Source organism: Pholis gunnellus, assembly GCF_910591455.1.
Source record: "Pholis gunnellus genome assembly, chromosome: 6".
In the NCBI taxonomy this organism is placed as follows: domain Eukaryota; kingdom Metazoa; phylum Chordata; class Actinopteri; order Perciformes; family Pholidae; genus Pholis; species Pholis gunnellus.
The window spans coordinates 943,500-971,296 of record NC_136532.1 but is presented as its reverse complement, the minus strand read 5'-3'; the positions used below and the strand labels follow the sequence as shown (position 1 = coordinate 971,296).

Sequence of the window (27,797 nt, the reverse complement as noted above, 5' to 3'; positions counted from 1 at the left end):
GCTGTAACACCTGGATCTACCAACCCTACACGCCTACAATGTCAAACTAAATCTGAAAGCAAACGAAAAGCTGCCAGTGTGTCCATATCATATAAATGATAGCAGTATGTAGCAACAACGAATCGATAAAATCGATAAAAATCGATTATTAAAAGAGTTGGCAATGAATTTCATTATCGATTCGTTGTGTCGCGCGATTATTACGTCGCTCAATAAGTCGCGGAGATGTTTGAGTGTTCAAAGCAGGCCCGGTCGCCTGAATACCGCAGCTAGGAATAATGGAATAGGACTCCGGTTCTATTTTGTGGGTTTTTCTCTGAACTGGGGCCATGATTAAGAGGGACGGCCGGGGTAAACCTCACCCGGCCCGGACACGGAAAGGATTGACAGCTTGATGCTCTTTCTCCATTCTGTGGGTGGTGGTGCATGGCCGTTCTTAGTTGGAGCGGTTTGTCTGGTTAATTCCGATAACGAATGAGACTCCGGCATGCTAACTAGTTACGCGGCCCCGTGCGGTCGGCGTCCAGCTTCTTAGAGGGACGAGTGGCGTTCAGCCACACGAGATTGAGCAATAACAGGTCTGTGATGCCCTGAGATGTCCGGGGCTGCACGCGGCCACACTGATGGATCAGCGTGTGTCTACCCTTCACCGAGAGGCGTGGGTAACCCGCTGAACCCCACTCCTGATATTAGTCAATTTTTTTTATTTTTTATTATTACTTTAACAGCTCAGGGATGTTTGTGCATTTTCTGAAGATGTTTTGCACTGTGAATTTGCACTGTCAGTTCTGTTTTTGAATAAAGGGTTGGAAAGTTTTTTTATCCGATTCATCGATTAATCGAAAAAATAATCGACAGATTAATCGATTATTAAAATAATCGTTAGTTGCAGCCCTACCTGTATGCTTTCTTTTGAGACCCATCCGTTTCTTTATTAGCTACTGAAACCACAGCAAATATGTTAACCTGCTGCATGCGTATGTTGCCGTAAACCTAATTTCATTTTTTTTATATGACTATGTGCAGTATGAAAGGAATTGATTAAAAAGATTTAACACCCAATTCCGTAGTTCCCTTCACCTCTAGTGAGCTTTTCAGCCTCTTTTAGCTTGTTGTTTTGGTGCTCTGGCCTACAAATTTCACTGCAATCCAACTTTTTTCCAGCAGCAGCATATTTTATGTAAAACAGCTCTAAACAAAGAGCTGGCGAGGAAATAAAAACACGCCTCCGTATCTTCTTGATGTGTATATTTTTTATTGACCAGTTTGCTAAAAAAACTTTTTTGCTCATATTATATCAATGCTTGTTCTGCTACCCCCAAGTGGCCAAAAACTGAATTAATGCAGCTTTTATTAACTTTATTCAGTTGAATTAGTAATTTCATGAGTGACTTACAATTCATATTACACCTTCTTCTACGATGTCTAGAGTGTACTTTTGAAATATAAAAATGTATGTACATTTCTGAAATTTAATCCACCAAATATAAAAATCTTAAGAAATAAGATTTTTTTTATTTTGCTGATTTCTACACAATAGGTGTGTGAATATGTCTTATAGAGTATCTCATGTAAAACAAGCCACCAGTAGTCTATATTAATACATCTGAATACAAGCAGGACTAAGCATTGTTAACAGTATTTTCTCCATGCCAGTACGGCAGCTAAAGGTCATTTAACTCTAAGATATGTTGTCGTAGGCCGTGGTTACAATTGTCTTTCAAAGCGACTTTTGATTATGCCAGGACGCATTAGCTGTCATGTCTGTACGCTTGGGGTTCGGTAAGCCAGAACACATGCTCAGGTCGCCTGGCTCGCATTAAAAGGCGATGTCCCGTCCCTTCTGGTGGACCATCATGGGACCTTATTTTGGAAAGAATATGTACGGTTGTCAATCGTTAGGGACAAAAGATATCATATGCTGTACAGATTGTTAAGCCCTCTGAGGCAAATTCATGATTTGGGGCTGTAAAAAATAAATTGAAATTAAAAAATAGCATGAGAGAAATAATTGATCCCATTTAAAATTATCTTTTAAACTGACAAACATCATATGTTTCATTCAAGGCACAATTTAAAGGGAATCAAAAACGTTGACTACCATGCCTTTCTATTATTAAATTCGGATCTCAGTAAGTAAGAAATATATCCGATCCCTATCCGATCAAGCAGGTTGCATTGAAGTGTAAAGTGTGGACACACATATGTGGAGACAATCTGGCGCGTTCAGTCACAGAAAACAAAGTGTAACCGCGGCCATAGTTTCCTTATGTTGCCTTTTTTTCTTTAACTATTTCACACAGTATCAGATGTCACTCAGTGCAGGACAGTGAGTTTTGAACATGGACGTTCAAGTCTTGTTCCTTGACCTTAGATGCCACGGTTTGTTGAGTCTGTTATCTCCCTCTGTTTGCTGACCTTTAATATATGTGCTTTATGTGGTAAAAGGTCCTGTTAGCGAGTGTGTGCCATGTGTCAGGTGAGTTATGCGTGAGCCATAAAGGACTGTTGGGGCTTTGTGGGGTTGCTCATTGATCCAGCCTCATGCTCTCTGTGGGCTCAGAGGGTGACATAAGACCCCATGAAGGTAACACCGCCGGTCTGGCAGGAGGAAAATAAAGAAACAATTACAGCATGTAATGGGCAAGAAGAGGCATGGCTGCTGTCAGTCAGTGGGGGAGTGGTGGCGGGGGCAACGGGTGAGGTATAAGGGGCAGTTAGACAAGGGCAGTATCGATTAGTGGATCAGGAAAGACATGGCACGCTAAATTTAGATGTGAGGCTATCAGGCGGAGAGTCATGGAGATTGTTTCTCTGGCTGGGCACGACTCTCCATTTGCCTCCACGGACATTTCCCAACCCCCCCATCCCACATTTAAACAGCAACACTCACACATCCGCACACACCATCAACACCAACCACAAGCAAGCAGTTCAACTCGCTTCTTGTTAGCTTCACTCTAATGCTTTTGAATAGGAGACATTGTATTTTTACCAACTCTTTCTGTGTATGTGTTCCAACAATGTCAGCTTTTTCTCCCCCCTCCCCCTCAAAGAAGATTGTTTTTACCGGTCTGGATGAAGTCCCGAGAGCTTAATCCCAAATCCAAAGGCATGACAAGCCCAATCGCTGTCGCTTTGCATTATCTGCTCATGTTATTGAGCAGCAACATGAAGAGAGTATTCAATCAGGCGGTAATGTAAATGTAAATCTGATGTAAAGTTTTGGCAAGCTGAGCATGGGTCAGAATAATGAATACCACCGCTTTGCCCCTGGCTGTTGTGGTCGTTGTCAGCGCTTATATGAGCTTGTAATTTAGAGGAAGAACAGCCTGATCTTCTTCTGTCCTGAATTATGTTTTTCTAAACTATAGAAATGGCTGATATAAAGAATATTCAAGAGCTTCAGCAGCCTCTACACCCCTGTTTAACCAAACAAAGATGCAACGTAATGGACCTTGTTCTTCAATTAATGGAAAAGTTTCTTTCAATGGTAAATGGACTTGTACTTGCCTTTCGAGTCTTCCGAACACTTAAAGCACTCCACTACATGTCATTCAGTCACATCCATTCATACACTGATAACAGGGGCTACCATGCAAGGTGAATGGCCTTTGGGGTTAAGTGTCTCGCCCAAGGACAAATCGACATGGACAGGAGGAGGTGGGGATCGAACCGCCAATCTTCTGATTGAGGGACCATACAAGGGTTTGGTACCCTTGTACTAAGAGTAGAGACCTGGTTGTAATTATCTTTTTTTTCACCAGAATAGATGCTCGGAGCCGACACTCTTCTTTTTGGTGTTTTCGAGTATATGTTCGGAGCATATAGCCATAGCTTCACTTGGTCTTGTTTGTTTGGCTATCAAAACATGATTATACAGTAGCAAGACCATTTCCCATTGTAGTTAACATCTTATCTATATGTTTCACCAATGATCATTGGTTGTCCGAAGTGTTTCCAAGTAGCTAACAGTCGAAATGTCGCCTGGACCTAAAACACCTACAAAAATGCCATTCCCCGATCTCAAGTTGCTTAACCGACTGTAAACAATAACACATAGAAGAGGAAATCTTTCTTGGGTATTCCTTATCCGTATATCTGCTGCCACTTCCAAAATACTGGCCGTTTTTCACAGAGGATAAATTGTTGTCAGACCAATAACTGATGGGTTCTGATGCAAAATCGGTCTCTTAAAAATCCATTCCCATACAACAAGACTGCATTTCCAATTACATTTCGAAGGGTAGCGTATTTTCTGCTGCATTTCGTTTGTTTTTGACGTGTCACAAATAATCATAGTCTACAGAAGAAGGACGTCGGGGTGGATAGGCCGATCAAACAAACAGGACTTTCACCCAGGATACCGCTGTTCATGTTCTATGTTAAACCAATAGTCATCATTGACTTTGACTACTTTATGTCTATAACTTTAATAATGTAACAAGTGTGCTTATTTTAAGCAGAGTATAATGTTTTACTAAAGTACCAAGTAGTTTTGTTGCGTTTTTTTTTTTTTCCAGTTCCCAACATTACCCACCTATTAAAAACTGCCACCATCATCCAGGAGACGATATATTTCCCTTGATACATAATTGTAAAACGGAGTTTAGTTGTATGGAAACGCAATTTTATAGGGGACAGGGTTGTTTATGATTGATCCCAAAAGCCCTGTAGCTGGCTAACCCAATAAACACGGCCCTTCTCCATAGGTACTAATGCACAGACGTGAGATGCGTAAGTGGATGTCAAAATACAGAAACAGAAGTTGCTCGCTTCCCTCTTTTGTTCATCTTTGTAAGAAGAGAGACCTTGTTGGGTCAGAGATTGATGTGGAGAGCTCTTCCGATCAACATCTTGTGTGCTGACCGAGGAGTCACCACTTTGTCAATTTGTGTATTTTCTCTCCCCTCTTTTGAGTTCAAGCTCATGTTTACCTAATCTTGCAATTTATAAGTATTCTAGGTTTGCCATTATGTGACAAAATAAAAAAAAAATTCTGTCTAAGAGGGCAATTTCTCAAGATGTGCAAGTGCTGTGAATGAGGAAGGAGACCAGGGGGGATGTGAGTGAATACACGATTCATGTCGCTTTGAGATATTTCACTCTAATATTAAAAGAGGGCAGAGCTCCTCAGAGTGTAAATAATGACTTACCATTGAGGGCTAACCCAAAGAGAAAGAGAGAGAGCGTAGGGTTATGACAATGCATAATACCTGCAAATGCACAGGGCCATTAAAATACCCTTATTCCAGCTGCTGTTAGAATACACACTGCCCACAGTGCTCCCAGCCACAGTATATTGTTATTCAGTGCCATATTGCTGTAAGTTAAGCTGCGCTTATGAGGATGGTTAAAGCATGAGTATAAAATGCATAAACATAAAGTGTTGACAGAAAGAACCCAGACATCCGATGTTGATGTGACTGAACACGCGTGGTAACTTCACGTTGCATCTCATTGAGCATTAAGGCGTTTGCAAAACTCTGCAAAACACATGGATAATGAGGTAAGTCCATAGATTATAGAGAATTGTAGCTATGTGGCAGTTACGCCGGTGTTCTAAAGCAGTCTTGCGGGACGTGATGGCTGGTAACGTACCATACGGCCAGTTAACTTGTGACTATTTGTGAGGGAATAAATACTGCTCCTCAGGCTGTGCTTTAGCATGCCGTTTGGTCACACGGCTCCTCATTAAATAGCATAATCACGTGTAGTTCATGGGTTTTATCTGCCTGCAAGGATGGGGCTTGCAACATACTGCGTGACAATATTGTGAGAGGGTTCGGATCATGATTGGAAGGTGAACTTGGTGCACTTTGCCTTCCTTGGCCTGGATTATCCTTCTGCTGGAAAAAAAACCTCACCTTTTGGTGAAAGGAATACTAGAAAATGACCATCAATTGGACATCAATTACTGACTGTGTGTCTTGAACTCTTGAAGAGGTGAATTGAAGTAAATGGGGGCCGTGTTTAACTAAAGTAAAACTATTTTAAAAATATCTGTTTACAAACTCTCACATAATTTGTGAACTATAATCCAAGTCTCATTTTTCCAGTCTTATGCTCACTACTTCCCAAACACATGCATCTTCACTAAAACCCTATTAACTATTTAAACCAGGGGTCCCCAAACTTTTTCCTGAGAGGGCCACATAACTTTTCCCTTCTCTGATGGGGGCCGGGGTCAGTTTGTAACAGAAAAAGTGTGACGATCGCAGGGGTGCCTAAATGTAAACATTTATTGTTTTCCAGAAAGCCACACATAACCAAATATTAATAACCCTTTCCGGGATCTTCACAGAAAGAAAAGTCAGGAAATAAATAACACTATTTGTGAAATATATTATATTGTATTCTGCTGAGCTAACAGTCCACTTTTTAGCTTTGAGAGTTTGTCTGCTCGCATTTGGCCTTGCAAGTTATCATACTTGTCTTTGTGACGGGATTCATAGTGTTGGCACAGATTGTATTCTTTGAATACCGCCACCGCCTCTTGACAGATGAGACAAACAGCCTTTTCTTTGCATTGAACAAAAAACTAATCGTTTGACCACTGCAGGTTAAATACCCTGCATTCTGAATCGATTTTTCTCTTACCTAACCTTTTCGCCATTATTCTGTTCTATTTGACAGGGGCTAGTCTAGGATTTGCGTGCCCAGACTGAAAAAAAATCATAATGCGTCTCTGGTATTGTTCAGGGGGCCGGGCCAAATTTGGAGGCGGGCCGTATCCGGCCCGCGGGCCTTAGTTTGGGGACCACTGATTTAAACTATTTAAAACACTTTTGCATAAACAGTCATGCTTGCGCAGGTGCACTACGTGTCCATGCGTGTCAGCACTAGTAGGGCGCCTGTGAAGTGTTTGAAATAGTAAGGTTTTAGTGATGATGCATGTGTTTGGCAAGTATTGAGCACGACTTTAAATGAGACTTGCATTATACTGCACGAGTTGTATGAGGGTATTTAAATGGATGTTTTGAGGCAGTTTTGCGGCCCTGTTACTTCAATTCATCAGGTTTTTTCTTTGTTTTTTTAATTCTTCGTTCAACGTGGAAACATGCAAGAAAAACAGTTTTGTTCAAGAATTTTAACTTAACGCAGTGATTTATTGATACTCAAATGATCATTTTGTGAATGAAGTATTCCTTTAAAAAAGACTTACTCGTCATCAGTGGCGGGCCGTGCATTTTATACCTGGGCCTTCAGTGCTGTCCTACTACAGTTGAACCACCTCCTAATAACCTCATTATGACGCCACAGCTACGGATATTATATTATTATATTAACCGAACAATACGTTTGAATAATACTCATGCATTTGGAAAAAGCAGAAGCTTAAATTGTGGGAAATATCATTTTCGGTGGACCTCGCTCAAACTGGCAACCCACCACGTAAGAGACACTCTGACCCCGGAAACAAAACATTGTACTCTGGTGAGGCGCGTGTGTTCTGGGAGGCTATGCTAAACTAGCTTAGCAGGAAAACAACAGCAGCAAACAAGCTACAAACTCTCCCCACAGTGTTTAGGTAGCTGTTCCCTACTGATTCAAACAGGGCTAAAGCAATCGCCACACAATCCCCATTTCTCCAGACCATAATTCGTGCTTTGTAAAAGAAAACAACAGCCCAAACAGAGAATCAAATGTCCGACCCTAACCCCGCGATGACCGGATGCTTCGACATTAACGGACAATGCATATAATCAAAATCAACGTAACGTAAAAGTTGCAGCTGCATGAGTGAATGTAACAGTCTGAACATGGCTGGACTTGACCTGAGGACACAATGACAAGAACAAACTCACAAGAATCAGTCACATATATTTATATGACAACAAAGCATGACAAATCAATCCAGCAAACCTGCGGCGCTAAAAGACGTATTCTACCACACACTGAAGAGCACGAGCCATTCAAATATTATATATTTAAAATATTATATATTCAAAATATTATATATTCAAAATATTATCAGAGGGAACAATATTAACCATATCATAAAAACGACACGATAGACAAATGAACACAGTAGTAACGCTACTGCAGATGTAAAAACACAAAAGCACTTCACTTACCAAAGCTGCTGTTCACTTAAAGACAAAGTATATCCTCCTTTCTTTGTTAATAAAGAGTTTAATGACGCGGTTGTACAGAATATCGGTGCGGTTCAGTTCCAGCCAGAGGTCCTCCTGTGAACGTTTTCGTTGAGTTGTAGATCCACTCGGGTCTCTCCAAAAGTTTTCAAAAGCACCGTAACTTGTAAGTATCCTGCTGTGCTATGGTGTCGTATTGCTGCCTTGGTTAGCCACCTGAGGTTAGCGTAGCGTAGCTCCAAACAGCTCCAAACACCAAGATGCTCAATTGCAAATGAAACGCATTCTTAGCCATAAGATGTGCAACGCTTCTCCGACGCTGTCAGCCAGCAATACTGTTCGTGCAAATCCTTTTCCTGGCTGGGTCAGGGCTGCTAGCTGTGGGGTTGGCTGACCCTTTCTTACGATGTCCAGTTTTTCTGTAAATGTCCTTTTTGAGAAATCCGTTTCTCCTCCTTCAGCCATTGAGTGTTAAAAAAACAAAGCTAGGTAAAAAAAAAAGAATCTACACCAAGCAAAACGCTAAAAATATCATGTCAATGTCAAAACGTCTTACATATCTTTCAACTTGAACTATGCTAGCCCACTGACCAATCACACCGCACGTTAATGCTGAGCTGCAAGTTAATGCTGACGTACTTGTAGACTACCTCGGTAGCTCTGGCACGTCAAAGAATACGCCCAACATGTCAAACTAAAGATCTGATTGGTTGAAGACTATGACAATCAACAATATCGTCCCCATTTACTTTAATCTGCAAAGTCTACCTAGAGGGCATCGGGCCTCTATTCTTACCTAGAAACATTGGGGTGAAATCTGATTGGATAAAAGCTCTACTTACAACAAGCTGTGCTGGAAGCAGAGTAACAGAGGAAGACAGTAGCTGCGCAATGAGAAAATAAGCTAATGGAAAAAATAATTAGAATACATGTAGTGTATTTATGAAAAATTATTAAATTATAAAATAGCTATAATTTTGTGATTCTGTTTAGGCCAGCAGAGAAGGCTTTGCAGGCCCTGACGGCCCACCACTGCTAGTCAAACAATATATCACATGTCATTTGCATTTTTAGCTTCAGTGTATTTTCCTTGAAGTGAATCTCGGCATTTCCGCTGGAATTGGTGACACATCTTTTTGGATTTCCGTCATGAGAATGAGCTCAGCAGAGGGTAGGCCTACTTCAAACAGGATACGTTCAAATGAGCTGACTCATTAATTGAAAAAGAAAGGGGAAAAAAAGATTTTCCTTACTTGGTATAATAGAACACCCATTTTCTGCTAGCTTTGTTATAATGTCTTCTCCTCAGTTTCTGATGAAGGAAAGGAAAGGAAAGGAGGAAAAACAGGACATTAAAGATTCATTCATTCCAGTTGGAAATAATGTAGTGCTTCAAAGTTGCTGTTGTCTGTATTGTTCATAATGACCATTTTGTGTTCTGTACTAAACCATCGCTCATGTAGGAAATGTTTGTTTTCACATTCTCAGGAGACTGCTTACAACCTGTGTGGGTTTTTGCTTTGTGATTTAAACCAGGGTTATGTTACCTGCAACATTATTCAACAGCAGTGTACCAGAACTCAATCCATAATACATTCTACTGTATACACACGTTCATTTGCTCATATCCATATAGCTCTGGGCATGAATATTTCGTTCTGCAATAGACTTCAGCAATAAACTATGTGTGCTACATCTAGTATCACATCAGAGGAAGTCTAAAACAGTGTGTAAGATAATGACTGACTGTTTCTGATTATTGGAAGTTGGTCCGAGTTTTATTCCGTTGATCGTACTAATTTCCCGTTAAAGGCACAATTTGTAATGCCTGGCCATATATTCCAAACATATTGGGAGCAGCATTTCACCTTTACTACTGGGTCCATACAATCTAAATTTATAGCTTATGAAAAAAATAAAAGGGGCCCCAGAATAACTAACAGCAGTGCAAGAGATAGTGTACAAGTAGGGATGGGTATCGTTTGGTTTTTTTCCGATACCGGCGCTAAAACGATACTTTTAAAACGATACCGGTGCCTAAACGGTGCCTGAACCAATACTTAAAAAAAAAAAAAAGCACAAAACGACGATTGAAATCTTTTTCTTCGAATTGAACAATATATTAACTTTAAAGTATACTATAAATATAAATAAATACAAAACACTTGGCTTCAAACTACAGCTTCAAACTTTTTAACTTCAAACTATGAACAATATATTAACTGTTAACAACAGTTTACAGTATACTTAAATAAATATAAATAAATTCAAAACACACACACACTCTGTACACACACTACAGCTTCAAATTTCAGCAATTATTTTGCAGAAATATGAGCATATTTGCCTTCTCTGGCAAAAGTTTCAGGGTTGGGACCAGTCTCCCCATCATCAGGGCCAGGGAGGTCTACACTGCCCGCTGATGTGTGTTGAGGCTGAAGCTACTGGAGGAATCGCAAGGCCGCTGCTGTGTTTACTTCTTTCTGCGCAGGCGCATCAAAAAGTAACTCGATCCGGTCCAAATTCAAAACAGTATTTAATTAAACGATGACAACTGTAAACTGATGATGACAATTACAATCTATAATACACTATCGATAGTATGCATCTCGAGAGCAGAGACCACGTGCAACTCCACTCACAGGCCCGACCAAGTCGGATCCTGCAAAGCGAACTACCATGGCCTGGCGCACGTCCTCGCAAACAGTCCTTTTATGTCCTTTGATGGTCGGAAAGTGTCCGAAATCTGTCGTAAAACACAAAGGCCGTCTTCTGGGGTCAGTGATTGGCTTCCAATCGCTCTGACCCCTCCTTCATTGATCCACTGCTCATCTCTGTGGCTGGGCTCCTGGTGACATCACCTCTGACATCACCTCTGACCTGCCCTCTGTCCTGCGGCCGCATGGTGTTACCCAGGAGTCCTCTCTGTTGTTTTTGGCAGTCTGCTTCCCCTCAGTTGTCTCCGAAAAGCCTTGCCTTGAATTCCTTAACTTTCCCTGATGGCTATTCTTCAGTGTTTAAATCCTCCAGTGTTTATGCATTCATGATTTCAATACATTCAATATGTCAATATACTGTAACATATAATATCCTTCATGTAAACATATAACAAACATGATTCATTCTTCAGTAAATATTTTGTGACTAACATATTTTACCTTTTATTATTGTGACACCTCTATTCACCACTAAGGGTGTTATAAATTCTACTAAATAATGCTTTTAATTCTTAAATTCTCCACATGTGCTGGGCCTGGGCTCACGCTCACGCAGGCAGTGGAACACGGTGCATGCCTCTGCTTTCAAGTGGATGTTATGCGTTGCCAGATGTTTCATGAGATTTGATGTGTTCCCCCCTTTACACGCAATTGTTTTGTTGCATTTGCTGCACGTTGCGTTGTTTGAATCTTTTTGTGCGAAATACAGCCACACTTTTGACCGTTTACCTTTCGGCATTTTCTCTGTTAAAAGGTTGATGGCTAGCCAGCTACTGTAGCTATTCAAACGGTAGCTATCGTTACCTGCTGCCAGGACGAAGTCATCAGAGTAGTGTAAAAAAAAGTATTTCAATCGGCTCAGGCACCGAAAGAACGCACCGAAATCTGCGTTGCGTTTCGGTCCGGTAGGCACCGGTCGTATAGGAACCGGTTTTCAGTACCCAACCCTATGTACAAGTGGTATTACTGGACAGGACGGGCTGGGGCTAGCTGGTTAGCATGCTCATTTTAGTAGATATGTACGTAACACAATACAAAGACATCTTTGACATAATGTCAACACTGTGACCTCTTCATGTTCTCTTGAAGATAACGTTAATTTCATCATGTTTTAGATACTGCCCATTTCTTTTTATATATATATATATATATATATATATTTTTATTTTATTTTTTTGTGCGGTTGTACGGTTCGCAGGTTCAAATTGCACCAATTGTGACACTGTACATCCTCGGGTCTCGTCAACGGTGAAGTAGTTTGGATGAACGGTTCTCGGGGTATGCGAACACAAACAAACACTCGAACATACAGAGATTGCTCGCATTATAGAATTAGAGAATAAATGTTCTTTGAAGACTTATACGTAAGCAGTATATTTGACATTTGCTCACAGTAGTATACTCAATTATGGATTTTTGTGCAAATGTTCAATATATATTTGTGCCCACAAAATAAACTGATCAGTGTTTCAGTGTCCTAGCTCATCTAATCAAAGCTTTTCTTTAAATGCAATCATACCATCATTGGACATAATGCTTCCTTTTTATCTGTATAAAAGAATCAAATAATCTCCTCTGATTTTACCTGATGGAGGTCGGAGAACCAAAATGTTGATAAAGTGTGTACAAGTGATTGACAGTGTGCAGAATGTTTTGGTTAATGATACGACACATATGACTCTCTAGAGTGCAAGTTTGTAGCGAGTGTTTGAAGTTTATGTTGTAACGTAACTCTTTTTTTGTGCTTCATTTTGGTCTCAGCAGTTATGTAGAGGAATACTGAATGTGATCCGTTCTAGCTGAGAGGAACATCAGGAAGATAGCTACTGTGTCTTCATGGGTAACCATCTCTGTGCTTCATTGCAGGAAGTGATGTCGGTGGAGGAGGAGTGCACTTCCTGTTACTGCCTCATGGACTCGACGAACTGCCACCTGCTTCTGGACCAGCCGGGCTCATACGCCCTGGTGGGCGAGCCCCTGACGCAGGCTGCTGTCAAGAGGCTGAAGCTGGCTGTGTTCGGGAGCATGGAGGCCGGCTCCATGAGCTACAGCCTGCGGGTGTACTGTGTGGACGACACGCCACACGCCTTTCAGGTGGGGGAAGACGCCGGTTAGGTGTTCAACTCGTTGTTTTTTCCCTTTGGTTCCTCCAACGAGGGGGATTTCCAGCAGAACTTGACAAAGGGTTTTCCACAGTCTCATTTGTTCATGAAGACAATGTGGCCAGTAATATTGGCTTAAGTAGGTCCTTGAGCCAAAATGTTATAACCAGCCCAGAGTCACAGCAGTTTGTGAAATATTCATATTGGACCAACATCAGGTGGCCAGAAACTAGAGTCCAAATGAATGCTAATGCTGCTTTGTGTCTGCTGGATGTGTAAATAGGCAAATGTTTGCGAACACGTTCGTTACTTCAACTTTATACGGTGATAATATGTCAGTGTTTGCAGCTTCTTGTCCCGCCTCCCAATTGGCCAAAAAATGACAGCATGCATTGCACTGAGATGACAGAGAAACATGCTTTCTTACATTTTATTTGAAGTTATCTGTCCCTTAAATGTAATTTTGAGTGAAATTTGGTTTGTGGTACTCATAGCACTCACAAAAAAAGACATTTGGAAAGTTTAACATTTCATAACACTTCCTGGTTAGTCTGGATTATCCACAATGCACACCGTTTATTCAGAGTGAACAGGACAATATTTCTCAAGACATTTTGCTTTTGTATGTCATTTTTTCTAGCTGTGAGCTCCACAAATTAGGTTCCATTCATCTCCATTGTATTTGGGTGGAGACAGAAATCTCAGAGGCAAACATCTCAGAGAGAGAAAGAGAAAGCGTTTCTTACTCATTTACCCCTTTCTGTAAAGATGCACATTTTCACTTTAGCCCTTTTTCTACTGCAATAGGAGGAACACATTGTAGGTCATGGCCTGGATTCAAACTGAACATCTTGTGTGTATGCGATTTTAGCCTGTGCTGTCTGAGGCAGCCGAGACCTCAGCGTGTGCTCTCCACCGGTTAAACCATGTGAGTGATTACAGATTCATTACCACTGTGAAACACTAGTGCAGAGCTGATGGTGGGGTCTCCGTCACAGCCTGACGGACTGTCTTCCAGACGTTTTAATAGACTGAGACAAAGGCAGCCGTACTGTAATCACTGCCATTCAAATGTTAACCAATGGTTGTTGTTTTTTTACTTGATTATCCTTCAGCGACCTGTAGGTTTTGAAAAGCATTGAGATCTCTTAAGTGAACACCAGGCCTCCCGTTCTCCCTGGAGAGACTAGACTAACAGAAATCTGAGCCGAGTTGAACAGAGCACGGCGAGCCTCATGACTGACTACCTTCCCGACCGCCTCTCTGTCATGTTGCAGCCGTCAGCGGCAGCTGGCTTTAAAATGCATTCTGGATTTGGTTTATGAATTTCCAGCCTGCCGAGCAGATGCCAGACTTTTGCGGGTCCCTTGGGCTCCTGTCTGTTAGCACCGCTTCTCTGCTGTGTGTTTTCCAAGCTCGGGCACAATCGCAGCCTGGGTTCTGGATCAACAGGAAGCCTGATGCAACACAAACATTTGTGTGAGGGAGACATTTTCTTCAGCTGAGACTAAGGAAGGGTTACGACTGGCAGCTTTCGGATATTTTCTCTGATATTGCACAATACTTTTAAAAGAGTACCTCCCCAACAAGTAAAATGTTCTGGATAATTAAATCAAAATTGATGCCCTTTTTGTTATATTTCATCAATTAATTAGTACCTATGGAGAAGGGCCGTGTTTATTGGGTGAGCCAGCTACAGGGCTTTTGGGATCAATCATAAACAACCCTGTCTCCTATAAAATTGCGTTTCCATACAACTAATTAACAGAAACATTCAGGTGAAGTAAGGATCCTAAAACAACACCTTTTGATTTTGTGTAATTTTTTGTGTGTCCGCTGTAACAAGAATTTCAGGAAAGGTCTTGTTGCTTAGGAATGGGCCAAAATAATTCCTCCCCGCAAGTCAATTTCCAAGGTCACAGCATTCAATACTGGAGACGATAAAAGCTTCCTACCTGAAAATACCACCCATATTAGTATTCGGCTAGCAGACGTTGTCTTCCACTTTAAATCCAACCAGAAAGTACTGTTCACCTCAACCTTTAGCTTTTAGCCTTGGCAAAGGATCATTTCTAAGTCCTGAATTCTAATATCATCAACAACAATAAAAAAGGATTTTAAAATGATGAACACAATGGTCTTCACATTTTGTGTTTCCACTATTCTACCGGTTGGATATCTCATTTTTGCCATTCCAACATTCAGTTAGCTGTAAAACATCATGTGCCATGTGTCCAACAGCAGATAAGGAACGGTTTCTAGAAAACTCAAAAACTGGCAACATGCAGCCTAGTCTCCTAAAATGTACGTTTCCATAAAACAAAACTGCATTGTCAATTTTTCGAGGGAAACGTATTCTCTCACGGATTATGTTTTTTTTATGTATCACAAATACCTTTCTTATCAAACTCCGTGGAAGGAGGAGGTGGGGTAGATGAATGGAGTGGTCAAACAAATACTTTCACCCAGCAGACCACCATTCATGTCCCATGTGAAACAAAAAGATCATTATGATTTATTTTAACATTTATTTTTAACAAAAAGTAACCTAACAAATTTTAAGCAAAACCCCATTTTATTAAACATAACCAAGTAGGTTTTTTGCTTAAATATAACCTTGTTTTGTTGCATTTTTATATAAATTCCCAACATTAACCACGTGTTTAAAACGGCGACTGCAATCCGGGAGGAAATATGTATCCCACGAAACGTAATTGAGAATGCAGTTTAGTTGTGTTGGAACGTAGTTTTTAGGAGCAGGTATCACTAACGAAGCAACACGAATGCTTCGTTAGTGATTTAATGAAGCAGTCATGTTGCTTTTAACCAAGCAACATGACTGCTATACGTTAAAACGTGTCGACATCATATATCGAAGTTAGCTACCTGCTAAGCAATATGTGGAAACAAGAAATGCAGCTTTGTCTGGTTTGTCTGTTCTAAAATATAGCTATAAGCTACATGGGAAAATTAGAATAAAAACGACTGTAAAGTACGCTCCACCTGCGTCACGACACAAGTTGCAGTGTGATAGTTTCTGACACATTTTTCTCTACTGTAAATTCCCATTTTAAAGTTTTCTTTTATGCTATTTTAAATATTCATCAACATGGAAACACTGGAGGCTCCTAGATGATACTGTAGATCCACATGTCTGTTTTGGCCATTAGTTGTAATTTCTCTGAGTGTGTGTCACGTCAGTTTGCCGTGACAGATGGCTCTGAATACTACGATACCCTTGTGGCTCAGCACACAGCCATTGCAATTAAATGTACAGACTAAACTGGGTTGTGGGTGGAAGTAAACACGATGCCATTACTGCAGTGGCATCATTTCCCTTTTAAACTGCTTTTTAACAGCTCTTGCTTATAAATATGTCCAGAATGACCTGTAACATAGTCATCAAAATGCCATTAAAGTAAAGGTAGTTATTTTAAAAAATAACACGGAAATTTACAGAATGGATTGCAGCCACTGAAAGCACCACGAATTGCGCATCACTTGCAACTGCTGTGTGCCCCGTCTCAAGGTCCGATTAACAAAAGATATTGCGCTGATTACATACAGACCCATAAAGTTTTGCACATTTTTGCATCTGATTGCAATTATCCATGTGGGAAATTAGAGATGTTGCCTTTGCACCAAGAATACAGGAGGCAGAACAATTGCAGAGAGAAAAAGAATAATGGAATGTTCGGTCCACGAGCTTCGACCAACGATGTGTAGAGGCATTCATTAAAACTTCAGTTCAGGAATTTAAAAGTGACAGATAAAAAACATATTTGGGATTTAATATGCCATGATTACTGGAAAGTCTGGGTGTGACACCCCTTACAGATACGCTTCAGTTACCACCAACTCTGTGAAGATGCTAGTAGTTTTACTGTAACTGTGTGTGGCTATTGATCTTTTGATCTAATTTAAATACTTTCAAATAGCACAGGAGCACCAAGACACTATATGCTTGGCAGTGCAGTTAGGACAACATTTTACTCTTTTCGGGTGGTTTGACAATCACACAGCTCCTGAACGCTTTCAACCAAAAGCTTTCAATGGCTTTCAGACAGACTTTCATGCCCATTCATGTACACAAAAGTACTCCAACCTGTGTTGCCAATTTTTCAATAGAAAGTAGCTAAAGCCGTATACCTACCTAAGGAAAATATTGCGCTGTAATTCTTTGATGCCCTACAAAATCATTTTGTCTGTTATCCATGTCATCATGAACGGAAAATTATAAAGACCGTAAAAGCAGATACAGGGCTGTTTTTTACTGTGTGAAACAAGAAGGCAACGTTGATTTATTTGTCACGTAACTTGCATATTCCAGTAACAAACAATGGGGATTGGTTGACAGCTCATTCCTCCCCCACTCAGTGAACATAGTCAGTCCAGAGAGACACGGCCACGAGAGTATTATAGAAATATCAGCAACTTGCTTCAAGAGAGAAGGAGGTCTGCAGAAAAAGTCGCTAGAAGTGTCACTAAAGGGCTCTTAAAAGTCCCCATAACTGGCGAGAAAGTTGCTGAGGTGGCAGTCACCTAACATTATCTATGCAGAAAATTAACATAACTTTTACTTTTGGGCTCCCAAAATTACTCCTAACAACTGGATTTCTCATTCTTGGCTGACATTGCAACACTCCCTTAGCTGTAAAACATCAATTGTGTGTGTGGTGTGTCACACAGCAGATCAGCAACAATCACAATCTCCACAAAACTTCAATCATGGCATCTTGACTGCTTGAAATGAGATCAAACGAGGGGACTGTTATCCAAGCTAGCTACACCGCAACATGCTACGGGCTGAAACCGACGGAATGTCCAACCGCTCAGTGTCGCAACTGTTTTGAAGGACAAGACAGAGGGGAACGCCATTTTTCAGGTTCCCCGTCTGTCATCTCTTTTTCATGTGAGCATCTTCCCTCTGGATTTTGCTAACCGTTGATTGTTTTCACACCTACAGCGATAACAATATGCAATATGACACAGGCACGCTTTTCTGCAAACACAAGTGTGATAAAAGTGCATACACACACTCAACCACACACGCACGCATAACCAAGCTGTTGCACGCACGACACTTATTCAGAATCAATCAGCGTGGCCTGGAATTAGTCACAGCTCTGTTCCCCATCTTTTCCCTTTGTGATTGAGATGGCTAAGGATAGACGGGCCAGACACACAACCATCCCACCGGGACACTGAACAATGATGACGGATGAATACCTGCAAGCGACAATCAAAGTGCTCTTTCATCATCGCAAATTCAATTTGGGAGATGGACGCCCACCCCCCAGCCCCCCATCCCCCAACCAACGCATGCATTTCCCCAGCATCAAATTCAAGCTTCAATCTGTCACGTTGAGGCCGCAAATGTGATGCTAATGTGAGCGTGAGTTGTATGATTTGTTCAGTGGAGACTGTTTTCTGTATTAATATTTGTGATAAGTCAATTAGTGGATGTGACAGAGGAAATGATTTGCAACAGGTGTTTCTGCTGATATGCAAAAGTAGTACACATTCTCTCACATTCATCACATTTCTCTTTTTTTCTATACTGTCTTTTATACAATCTCTCCCCTCTTTCTTTGTGACCCCTTAACTTCCATTATATGCCTTCTTTCTTTTTCTTTCCAGGGAGTGGTGGCTGCAGAGAAGACCAGAGGGGGTCAGCTCCTCGAGGAGCCAAAGATGTTGCCTTTCCGAGCGAACACCTTCAGCCTCCAGGTGTCCATCCAAGATGTTCCCCAGTTCCTGTGGAGCATCAAACCCTTTACCACATGTCAGGTAACCATGGCAGCAGTAACAACTGCAGCAAGATATTAAATGCAAACATAGATCTGATACTAAAGTGCTATTTTGCAAGAAAGGGGTGTTTGTGCTTGTTAGTTAGAGATTCTCTCTGTGTTGTGGGACGTATTTATCTGGTACCACTCTCTAATAAGGCACTCATGAAGAACACAATGATTTTAACTTCCCAATGCACCAACCCTTTTCAGTAGAAACAGGCAGTATACTAGCTCTTATCTGAGCACAAATAGACACTTCTTCTTTAATAAATGATAAAAAACAGTTAAATATATCATAATATATTTGATGTAATATTTAAAGCTATTACAAGGTGTTTTTAACTGGTTATGTCACAATGTATTACGGATGCCTTTGTTTGACCTACACAAGCAAACAAGACCAACAAGATTGGCTATTTCTACATAGTTGGTGCCTGTCACTGGGTCTGATTCCCCACGACATCAGACCCAGTGATTTTCATGGTAGCTCTGACTGTTTGATGGAGTAGCAGCAGGTGTGGGGCTTCGCAAAGGTTCAATAGGCCCTCTTCAACTGGTATGTAATACGTCTATTTCATTTATAAAGATGATTTGTGAGACATGGTTTTGCATCAATGAATGAGGTAAATTTACGGTGGTGGCTAGAACAAAACTATAGCAAAGGCTTTAGCTAATGGTATGTGGCTAACGTCAGCTGCATTTGTGGAGCAAAGCAAGCACCACAAAGCGCTGTGTGATAATGAGCACGATGACCAATATGCACCAGGCAGCACAGTACAACAGCAGTTTGTATAAGTGAAGTGTGAAGTGAGTAAACCTATTTATATATATATATATATATATATATATATATATATATATATATATATATCAGGCTTTGCACTTCCAGTTTGTAGAGGGTAAGAACGGTCAACTTCATCACTGATTAATCCTACACAGTTACTAATAGATACATTACATCATCGCCATGCATCCTGCAAACAGCTGTGTTGAAAATAAAAAACTATATTGTGTTACAAAAAAAGAAGTTGCATCTTTCTTTTACTCGCTTCCAATACAGTAAACGTGCTAGACAGATCAAGATCTTTAAGACATGATGGTTTTACTTGTGCTTGTTTTGACTTGGTTGAGCTGAACTCGTTAATCTAATGTGATGCTAAGTGATACAGCTACAGCCCGACTAGGTTCATAAAACAACCTTCATACAGTGTTTGGCTGTAATGATTGTCCCCCATTGTTGTTACATAGGCTCCTACAGAGAAGACAAGTCAAGTCAAATCTGGCTTGATGGAAATGATTCTCTTTGGCTCATGACATTCATCTGGTTTTGATTCGCTTTATATTTGCTTGTCTGCACCTTTTTGCGCTTGAAAGCTGCTCTTTTAGCGTGCATCCTGCCGTCACCCACATTTCCCTCCTGAGCATCAGAAGGACGGACGTGACTTGAGAGTAATGGCTTTGTGTTTGTTTTGCTTGCAGGAGCATTAAGATGCAAACAGTATTAGATTGAAGTCATTGAAGTCATTGAATGCACCGCGGCGGTCGGTGAATGCTGTTTTGTACCTTGTTGTTGCCATTCGCAGAGCAGCTGCGCTGTGTCCCCGCTGTAACGCTGTTGTTGCTTAAAGACCTGGATACAGGGGGAAAGCTCTGTTTCAAAGACACCCACCCTCTCTGCGGCCTTATTTATGAGGGACTTGGGATGGCAGGCAGGCACCGCGGACCTGCTTTGGCGAAGCAGGTGTAGAATAATAGCCGAGCGCCGCGCCATACATCAAGTCAGCTTTTAGTGCTAAAGAGGATCCGAGCTTTCCACGTCCATCACCCTTCACCCTCACCCCCTCCTCCTCCGTTTCTTACGCCACCGCTCCCAGACTCCATTATCTGCTGCTGTGAGCTGCACTGGGCAGCCGAGATCAAAGCCACAAGGGGTTAAGTCATCACCAGGCACACCGGCAAGCCGCTTATAATGCCGCCGCCTTCACTAAGAATCGTTTACAGGTCATTTTTAATATGGCAGAGACGGAGTCTTGCAGAGGTCAAGGCCGTTCCCCCACATATGTGCCCGTTCTTTGGAAATGAATTATACATCAAAGGCAGTCTTTTTCACTGTTGCCCGTATTACCACATATATCGCTTACACTACTTAGCCTGAAAGCTGCTTCTGCCATCAGAGTTACTGTACAAGGGAATCAGGCTGTATATGTGAATGGGTTTCTTCTTCCTCATCAACAATAGTTATTTTCCGTGCATAGCATTTATCAAGCCATGGAACCATTGAGACTTCAAAGCCAAATTGTATCTTGCCGTGCGTGCATGTGGCCGTGCATGTGCCGGTGTGGTCACATGTGGAACAGGGAGCTGAGGTATCTCATTTACAGCACGTGTAGAAGGTACAATGTGTCATTCCTGGCTGCATGCGGAGGCAGCATTTCCCCTCTACTGCTGGGTCGATACAATCTACATTTACAGTCATCAGTTGTAAAGAAAAAGAAAAGAAAAAACACTAACAGGGCCGCAAGGTGGTAAAGTCACGAGCACTGTCGCCTCACAGCAAGATGGACGCTCCTCGCATGTTCTCCCTGTGGCAGAGTGGTTCTCACCGGGTTCACCGTCTTCCTCCCACGGTCCATAGACATGCAGCTTAGGTTCAGTGACTAAATTGCCCGTAGGTGTGATGTCAGCCCCCCCGCGACCCTAAATAGGAATAGGTTACAGATAATGGATACTAACTAACAGCAGGACAATAAGACGTATGTTATGATTTGTTTTTTAAGTTTGTTTATTGTCTTAAAAAGGGCAGAAACGAGTAAAGAACACATTTTATTTTCATTTCGTCCTCCCCATGAAGGGGCCCTGTGCTGGTGTTTGCTCTGGCTGAATGCTAATTGCTACAGCTAGCCACCAACTGAAGGTCCGTCCCCCGGAGCCGCCGCCCATCCTCCTCCTGGCGAAGTGGTGTCCTGTTGGCGGGGTGGATGAAACAAAAATATGAGTAGTTTTCTGCCACTTTGGATTCAAGCCAATAAACAAACTAACAAAGGTGCAAGTGTTATTACAAGACGGGAAGGCCCGTGGCTTCCTGGTTAGCATGCTCATATCAGTATCTCTGCAACACAGTGTCCAATGTCCCCTCTTTCTTCCTTCTTCCTCCTCAGGAGTTCTCCTTCCCTCAAGTGTGGTGCAGCAACCAGCAGCCCCTGCACTGTGCCTTCTCTCTGGAGAGATACAGCCCTGCCACCGCCCAGCTCTCCTGCAAAATCAGCGTGCGCCAGGTCAAAGGCCATGAGCAGATTCTGCAGGTCTACACGGCCGTGGCCGAGGTGAGGCTCCGGAACTGCGGGAGAGAGGGGATGGGGTGGGGGGGGACGTTTGGCTTTCTCACTCAACCTTTATATAACCTTCCTGGAGTGTGTCCACTGACAAGCAGGGGCCAGCTCTCCTGAGCTTGCATTGTGTATTAATAGAGCAAGGAGGACACTCTTACTTTCTCTCCTTTTCTTCACAGATTTATGCTAAACACAGACAACAGAGATCCAGCTGTTCACCACATTTTACCGCACATATTTTTTTAACCTTTATTTGTCCAGGGAGCTCCAGGCACATAGCCCGCATCGCATTCACATGCATTAACACCTGGGAGCCAACGGTCTCCCGTCAGCCGCTGAGCAGCTCCACTGGAGCAGCTAGGAGGTAGAAATCCTCACTCAACAGCACCTTGACAGCAGTTGTTAAACCAGAAGAGAGTGTTACTCATTGATTTTACCCAACTGCTTTTTTCATAAGCAGTCGCAAACATGCTTGTCACACCTCAAGGCCACCAAAACTCACGGATACTGCAGTCAGACGCAGGTGAAATATGATTTGTAATTACTTTTTTTTAACGTTTTTTTTAATCGGACCCTCATGATTAGTTTGGGTTTGACGGATAGGAGGAAGAAATAAAAGTGTTCATAGGAGCTGTGAGTAGAATACAAATCATCACCCACACACACACACACAAACAGTAAACACACGTGACTGTTTCAACGAGGGTCCACACTGTTTTACATTGTGGGTCGCCAACTTGGATCAATAACATTCTCATGCAGAGCCCCAACACAGCGGTTTTAGAGGTGCTCCACATCAACACGAGCCATTAAGTTTCTATCACAGCACACATTTCAGCCAGATTTCTAGAAAATTCGCAAATGAAAATGAAAATTGTCACACTGATTAATGATGGCTACCATTAGGTAAACAATAGGAGTTGGTTCATCGTGATTCAGGTATCATTAAGAAACGTTGAGACATGTTACAGTCCCATACCAGTCCGCAGAGACCTGATGTTTTCTCAATACACTTTGCACTTTTTCATCGCAGCCAAGCGTAAGAAGTTTTTGGCTTTGTGTGGATCATGTGCAGAGGGTACGGCCACTCAACTTTATTTTACTGGCAGACAATGAAGAAATCCCCAGCTGACTTCATGTGTTTCCTGTTTCGGTTCCATCTCCAGCCTGCTGTTAAATTGTGGCTGGGGTTTCTTTGTCTGCCAGTGAAATAAGAATTAAAAGGAATATCAGGAGGTGACGTATATGCTTGAGCTATCTAGTGTGTGTACTCAAACTACTGGTGGTGCAGCTGGATGTGCGGTGGGATAACTGCTGGACTGTGAGACATAACAGGAAGAGGGCACCCGCGAGTCAATGATGGAATGTTGAAGGGCCAGATGGAAAAGTCACTGCCAGCATAAACACATCAGACAGTGTGAAAAAGTAAAGTAATACTCCACCCTAAGTCCTGAGCACCAAACACATAATCGCCTGTAGGCTTGAAAGGTGGCCTTGAAGGGACAATTCAGGAAAACCACCGCTTCACCCGGCTGTATCTTAAATTAGGTGCCCTAAAGGGACAGAAAGCAAAAATGTGTTTCTTCCAGAAATCTTTTCTTTTTAAGATTGTTTTTGTCTGAGTTGCCAAGTGTTGGAGATATCGGCCGGAGGGAGTGTAATGGAACTAGATGCACGCTTCCTTCTGCATGGTGATATGGTAGGCGGGTTTAGTTTGGTAGAAAGAAAATAGTTCCTTCATGAAACTGCTCGCACAAGTTCTGTGGATTATCTTGAGTAACCGGGTCATGATTTCTGGAAAGAGACATTGCTGCTGAGTTTTGCAGATTTGTGATGGCGCTTTGAGCACCACAAGCAGATTGCCCTCTTGTTCCATTGTATTGGAGGGGTAGACATCTCTACGGCCAAGATCTCCAACATTCGGCAGGTCCAACCAAAGCAATCTGGATTGATTAATAGCACTCCAGGTAAGAGGAAAAATATGTATTATTGATTTGGGGGTTGAATTGTCCCTTCAAAGTTTGTAGTTTTCTTCTTTGTAGAAGTAGAACAAAGGATGATTACGGTAGTAGAGTTTGATATTTACAATATGATTAAATACTATTATGGGTACGTTTGAAGTTATGTTGAGTATAGAGGAAGTAAATGTTTGATATGTCTCGGAGCCAATCAGTGAATAATAACAGACATTCAAACAAACAAGCTTTGTAGCCAATGAGTGAGCTGGTTTAGAGTCTTCCTGACCTATGGAAGAGGAGGAGGCGGCGTTCCGATGTGTGCGAACCAACCTTGTTGGAATCCATTGTAACTGGTCTGAATTTAAACTGACCACAGCCTGTCATGACCCAAACATTTAAAGCCACATTGTAAGTCCACGAGGTTAAGAGTTTGATAATTAAAAGACACTCTATGCACTAATGTTTTAAAATGTTACCTTTCCTGAATTGTCCTGACTCTGTCCATCAGGCTCTCCAAGCCGGTTACAATAAGCACAAAGCCACATTTGCAAAAATCCTATCTGACCCCGGACTAATTCGAGCCTGTGTCTGTTCTGTTCTGTTCTTTTCCTCCAGACTGAAAAAGAGTCCGTTCCATTTTTTATGCAGACAGACTGCACCATCACGTCCCAGACGGGTCCCAAGGCCTTCAAAATCCCCTCGTCCATCCGCCAGAGGATCTGTGCCACCTTCGACACTGCCAACGCCAAGGGCAAGGACTGGCAACTCTTAGCCCAGAAGCTCCACTTAGATCGGTGAGCGTGTGAAGTGCATCCTCTCTGAGATGGCATGGTCTCTGCATCTTTCCTCTCCGGAGTTGGCCTCGCCGCCAACGAGTATGATCATTTGCTGCGAGCGCTTAACCTCATGAATGTGGCTTTACATGGAGATACCTTATGTACTTCATGTTGTGTGAGGAGACAGGACCGGTAATTTATTCTACAGCACATCGTGATTGTGTCATCTGTTGAATGCTTACAGTATGTGCATTGTGGTTTTGTGCTGAGCCTCATAACACGATATCCTTCAAAGGAATAATGTATTTAATCAAATGCATCTTTAGCATTTCTGTCAAGGTCTGTTTGTCCTTTTTTATCAAATTACAATATGCATTAATGATGAGAAGCTAATATTTACTCAATCCAGTGTTTGCTTGGTCTGATCCTGTGGCAACTATAATCTCCTGTTAAGTGCATGATTCATGAAACGCTGGTATCTAAGAGTCCTTCGGGATTCCAAATCATCCAGATAAGCCTTCCTCTCCAAGTTGGGCGGCTTTGAACTGAGCCTTATGTGACCAATGGCTGCAGCCTTTTATGTTGCTTCTTGTTTTTCCTCTTGCACGGCATCATGGAGCAGCAGTGAAACACTGCCCCCAGCTGGATCCAGCACCACATGATACATGGAGACATTGCATCAGGCGTAGCAACAAGCTCTCTGTCATTCATTTTGGCAGCACCTGATAATGAAATCCAAACCAGACTGTGTTTGCCAATAATTACCCCTCATTTGTGATGCTAATTGATTCTCTATATTTTTCATAGTCTTCAAAGGTCATACCTTTTGTTTTGTCTCCATGTGGAACCAGATGGGTTTGTTTACTGCACCAAGACGATTTGTGTTGAATCATTTTTTTGTAACTGACAAATGGAACAAGTGGATTGTATTATTAAAGTTAGGTAATGTTTTTATACAGTGTATTCTCTAGGTATACTTTCAAATAGATATAATTATTTATTTTATAGTATTATTTGAAATGTTAATCACTTCATCCTGCGCAAAGTAACATAGCACTACTTTGCAATTGTACCATTTACAGCATGTAATTGTAATTTGTGGGTGTGAGTGAAAAGTAAAATGTACTATGTGCAAGATAATTGAAGTAGCAAAACCAAGTTGAATGTAATGGTTCAGGCAGAAATGATGACGCTGAGAGTTCTTTGTCATCAGTCTGTTGGAGAAAGAGCTCCGCTGTCTGTCCAGCAGTTTGTGCAGAGGGTGGTCAGGATTATCCATCATGTATAACAGCGTGTTCAGTGTCCTCTCCACCACAACGTCAAAGGAGTCTACAGGCAATTACAGAGCCAGCCTTCTGAATCACTTTATTAAGTCCAAGGTAGATATCATTTATAGATATCATTTGATACATCGTCTGTTTTTAAAAAAGCACATCAATGAGCCACACTGTTGGCTGCTTGACATGTGCTTTCATTACAACCGTTTATTCTCTTTCCAGACAATGACTAATATAGTGTCACAATATTAAAGTCATTTAACTTGATTGCTTTCCGTTTCTTCTGGATGAGCTCAATATTAAATATGCAACGAAAGACGACAGAAAAGAAACATGCTAAAAATGGTCACATCACAGTACAGTGCGAGTTGTGCCTTCCAGCTGTGAAAATGCTGTCATCATACAGGGACTCATCATTTGACACATTCGCAGATGTTAACTTGTAGCAGTACCCATATTAATTAAAATCCTACATTTAAATTCTAGGATTTAAATCCTATGTTTCAAACCTACGTGCAAATTCCCGGTCCTGTATTCTGTGTTCTAGATGAGACGCTGGAAGCTGTTTGCTCAATTCTTACAAACCGTCTTTCCACACACGCTTTGAAAAAAATCATTTTGATGAACTGCAAAGTGCTCAAACCATCAAACCACCGCCTTCAAATAGCTTGCACTGTGTTGTGATGTTGTTCCACTTGTTTGCTTTACATGGAAACTAACTGAGGGAATGCTTTCATTCATGGGGAGATATGACCTTCAAACCTACAGTGCCCAGCTGTTTGAGGAAAGATGTGTTTAAAGAAAAACAATAGCAAAGAAAATGTTGCTTTAAGGACCACAGTTTGAGAACTACTGGCCTTGTTTTCTGTGCATCAAAATCACCCGCAACAACACTTTTTCCTAAAAGAAATTAGGACAATTAAAATTATTTACAGAATCAGTTTGACTCATGTCTTGCACTAAATAAATGCGTCAGCAAGGACACGGCCCATATCTGAAGCCAATATCAAACGTGTTCCCTGTGTTCTGTCCCTGAAGCGTGACCCCTTCCTGTGCGGTTCGTTAATCCAGCTTTGTGTGCTCCTCTACAGAAACCTGGGTTATTTTGCAAAGCAGCGGAGTCCGTCTGCGGTCATACTGAGCCTGTGGGAGGCTCGCCACCAGGACACCGCTGACCTTGACTCCCTAGCCAGCGCCCTGGAGGAGATCGGCAAGATCCACTCCAAAAGCTCCCCCAAGGACCAGGATGAGCCGGAGTCCGACTTCAATCACATAGAGGCAGGCGGCGTGTGCGGAACGGGCACACTAACAAATCAGACGACAGAGGACTCTGCTCCTGAATATACGGGCTGAGAGAAGAGAGAGAGTGAAAACTGACAAACTGAGGCATATATCTGCGAAGGCACACAGCCGGTGATGGACGACACACTGTGGCCGTGCGCTGGAAGGTCAAGAGGATGTGAGTAGACGGCGCGAGCAGTCAACATGCCGACCGAATGCCAATGGATGGAGGTGAGGCGGTACCTGCTGTGGATCTGCCCCTCTCTTTTAAGAATCTTGTCTGAGGATGGACTGTAAATCTTGTTCTGCCTTGCCACTCCATATTAAGATCATTTTTAATGTATTTGTTGTTTTTATTAAGTCAAAGCTGCCCCTCTGTATATATATATATATTCATTTTCCAGCTCAGAGGGTGAGTGGGGTATTTCCCAGCCTTTAGTGCACATTACAGTATTTTCTGAATTTGTGT

At 41.9% G+C, this 27,797-nt stretch overlaps 1 protein-coding gene across 1 annotated transcript in view; it reads left to right on the top strand.

The window, feature by feature from the left end:
• The window catches only part of unc5db (unc-5 netrin receptor Db), a gene marked incomplete at its 3' end in the record, with an annotated part of 230,712 nt that extends 203,312 nt beyond the window's left edge, over window positions 1-27,400 (top strand). The window contains exons 13-17 of the mRNA XM_079160869.1: window positions 12,680-12,907; window positions 18,556-18,705; window positions 21,866-22,030; window positions 24,610-24,788; window positions 27,139-27,400. Of these exons, the coding sequence (XP_079016995.1) occupies window positions 12,680-12,907; window positions 18,556-18,705; window positions 21,866-22,030; window positions 24,610-24,788; window positions 27,139-27,400 (984 nt within the window). The remainder of the gene's footprint in view (window positions 1-12,679; window positions 12,908-18,555; window positions 18,706-21,865; window positions 22,031-24,609; window positions 24,789-27,138) is intronic.
• Window positions 27,401-27,797: the final 397 nt, after the last annotated feature.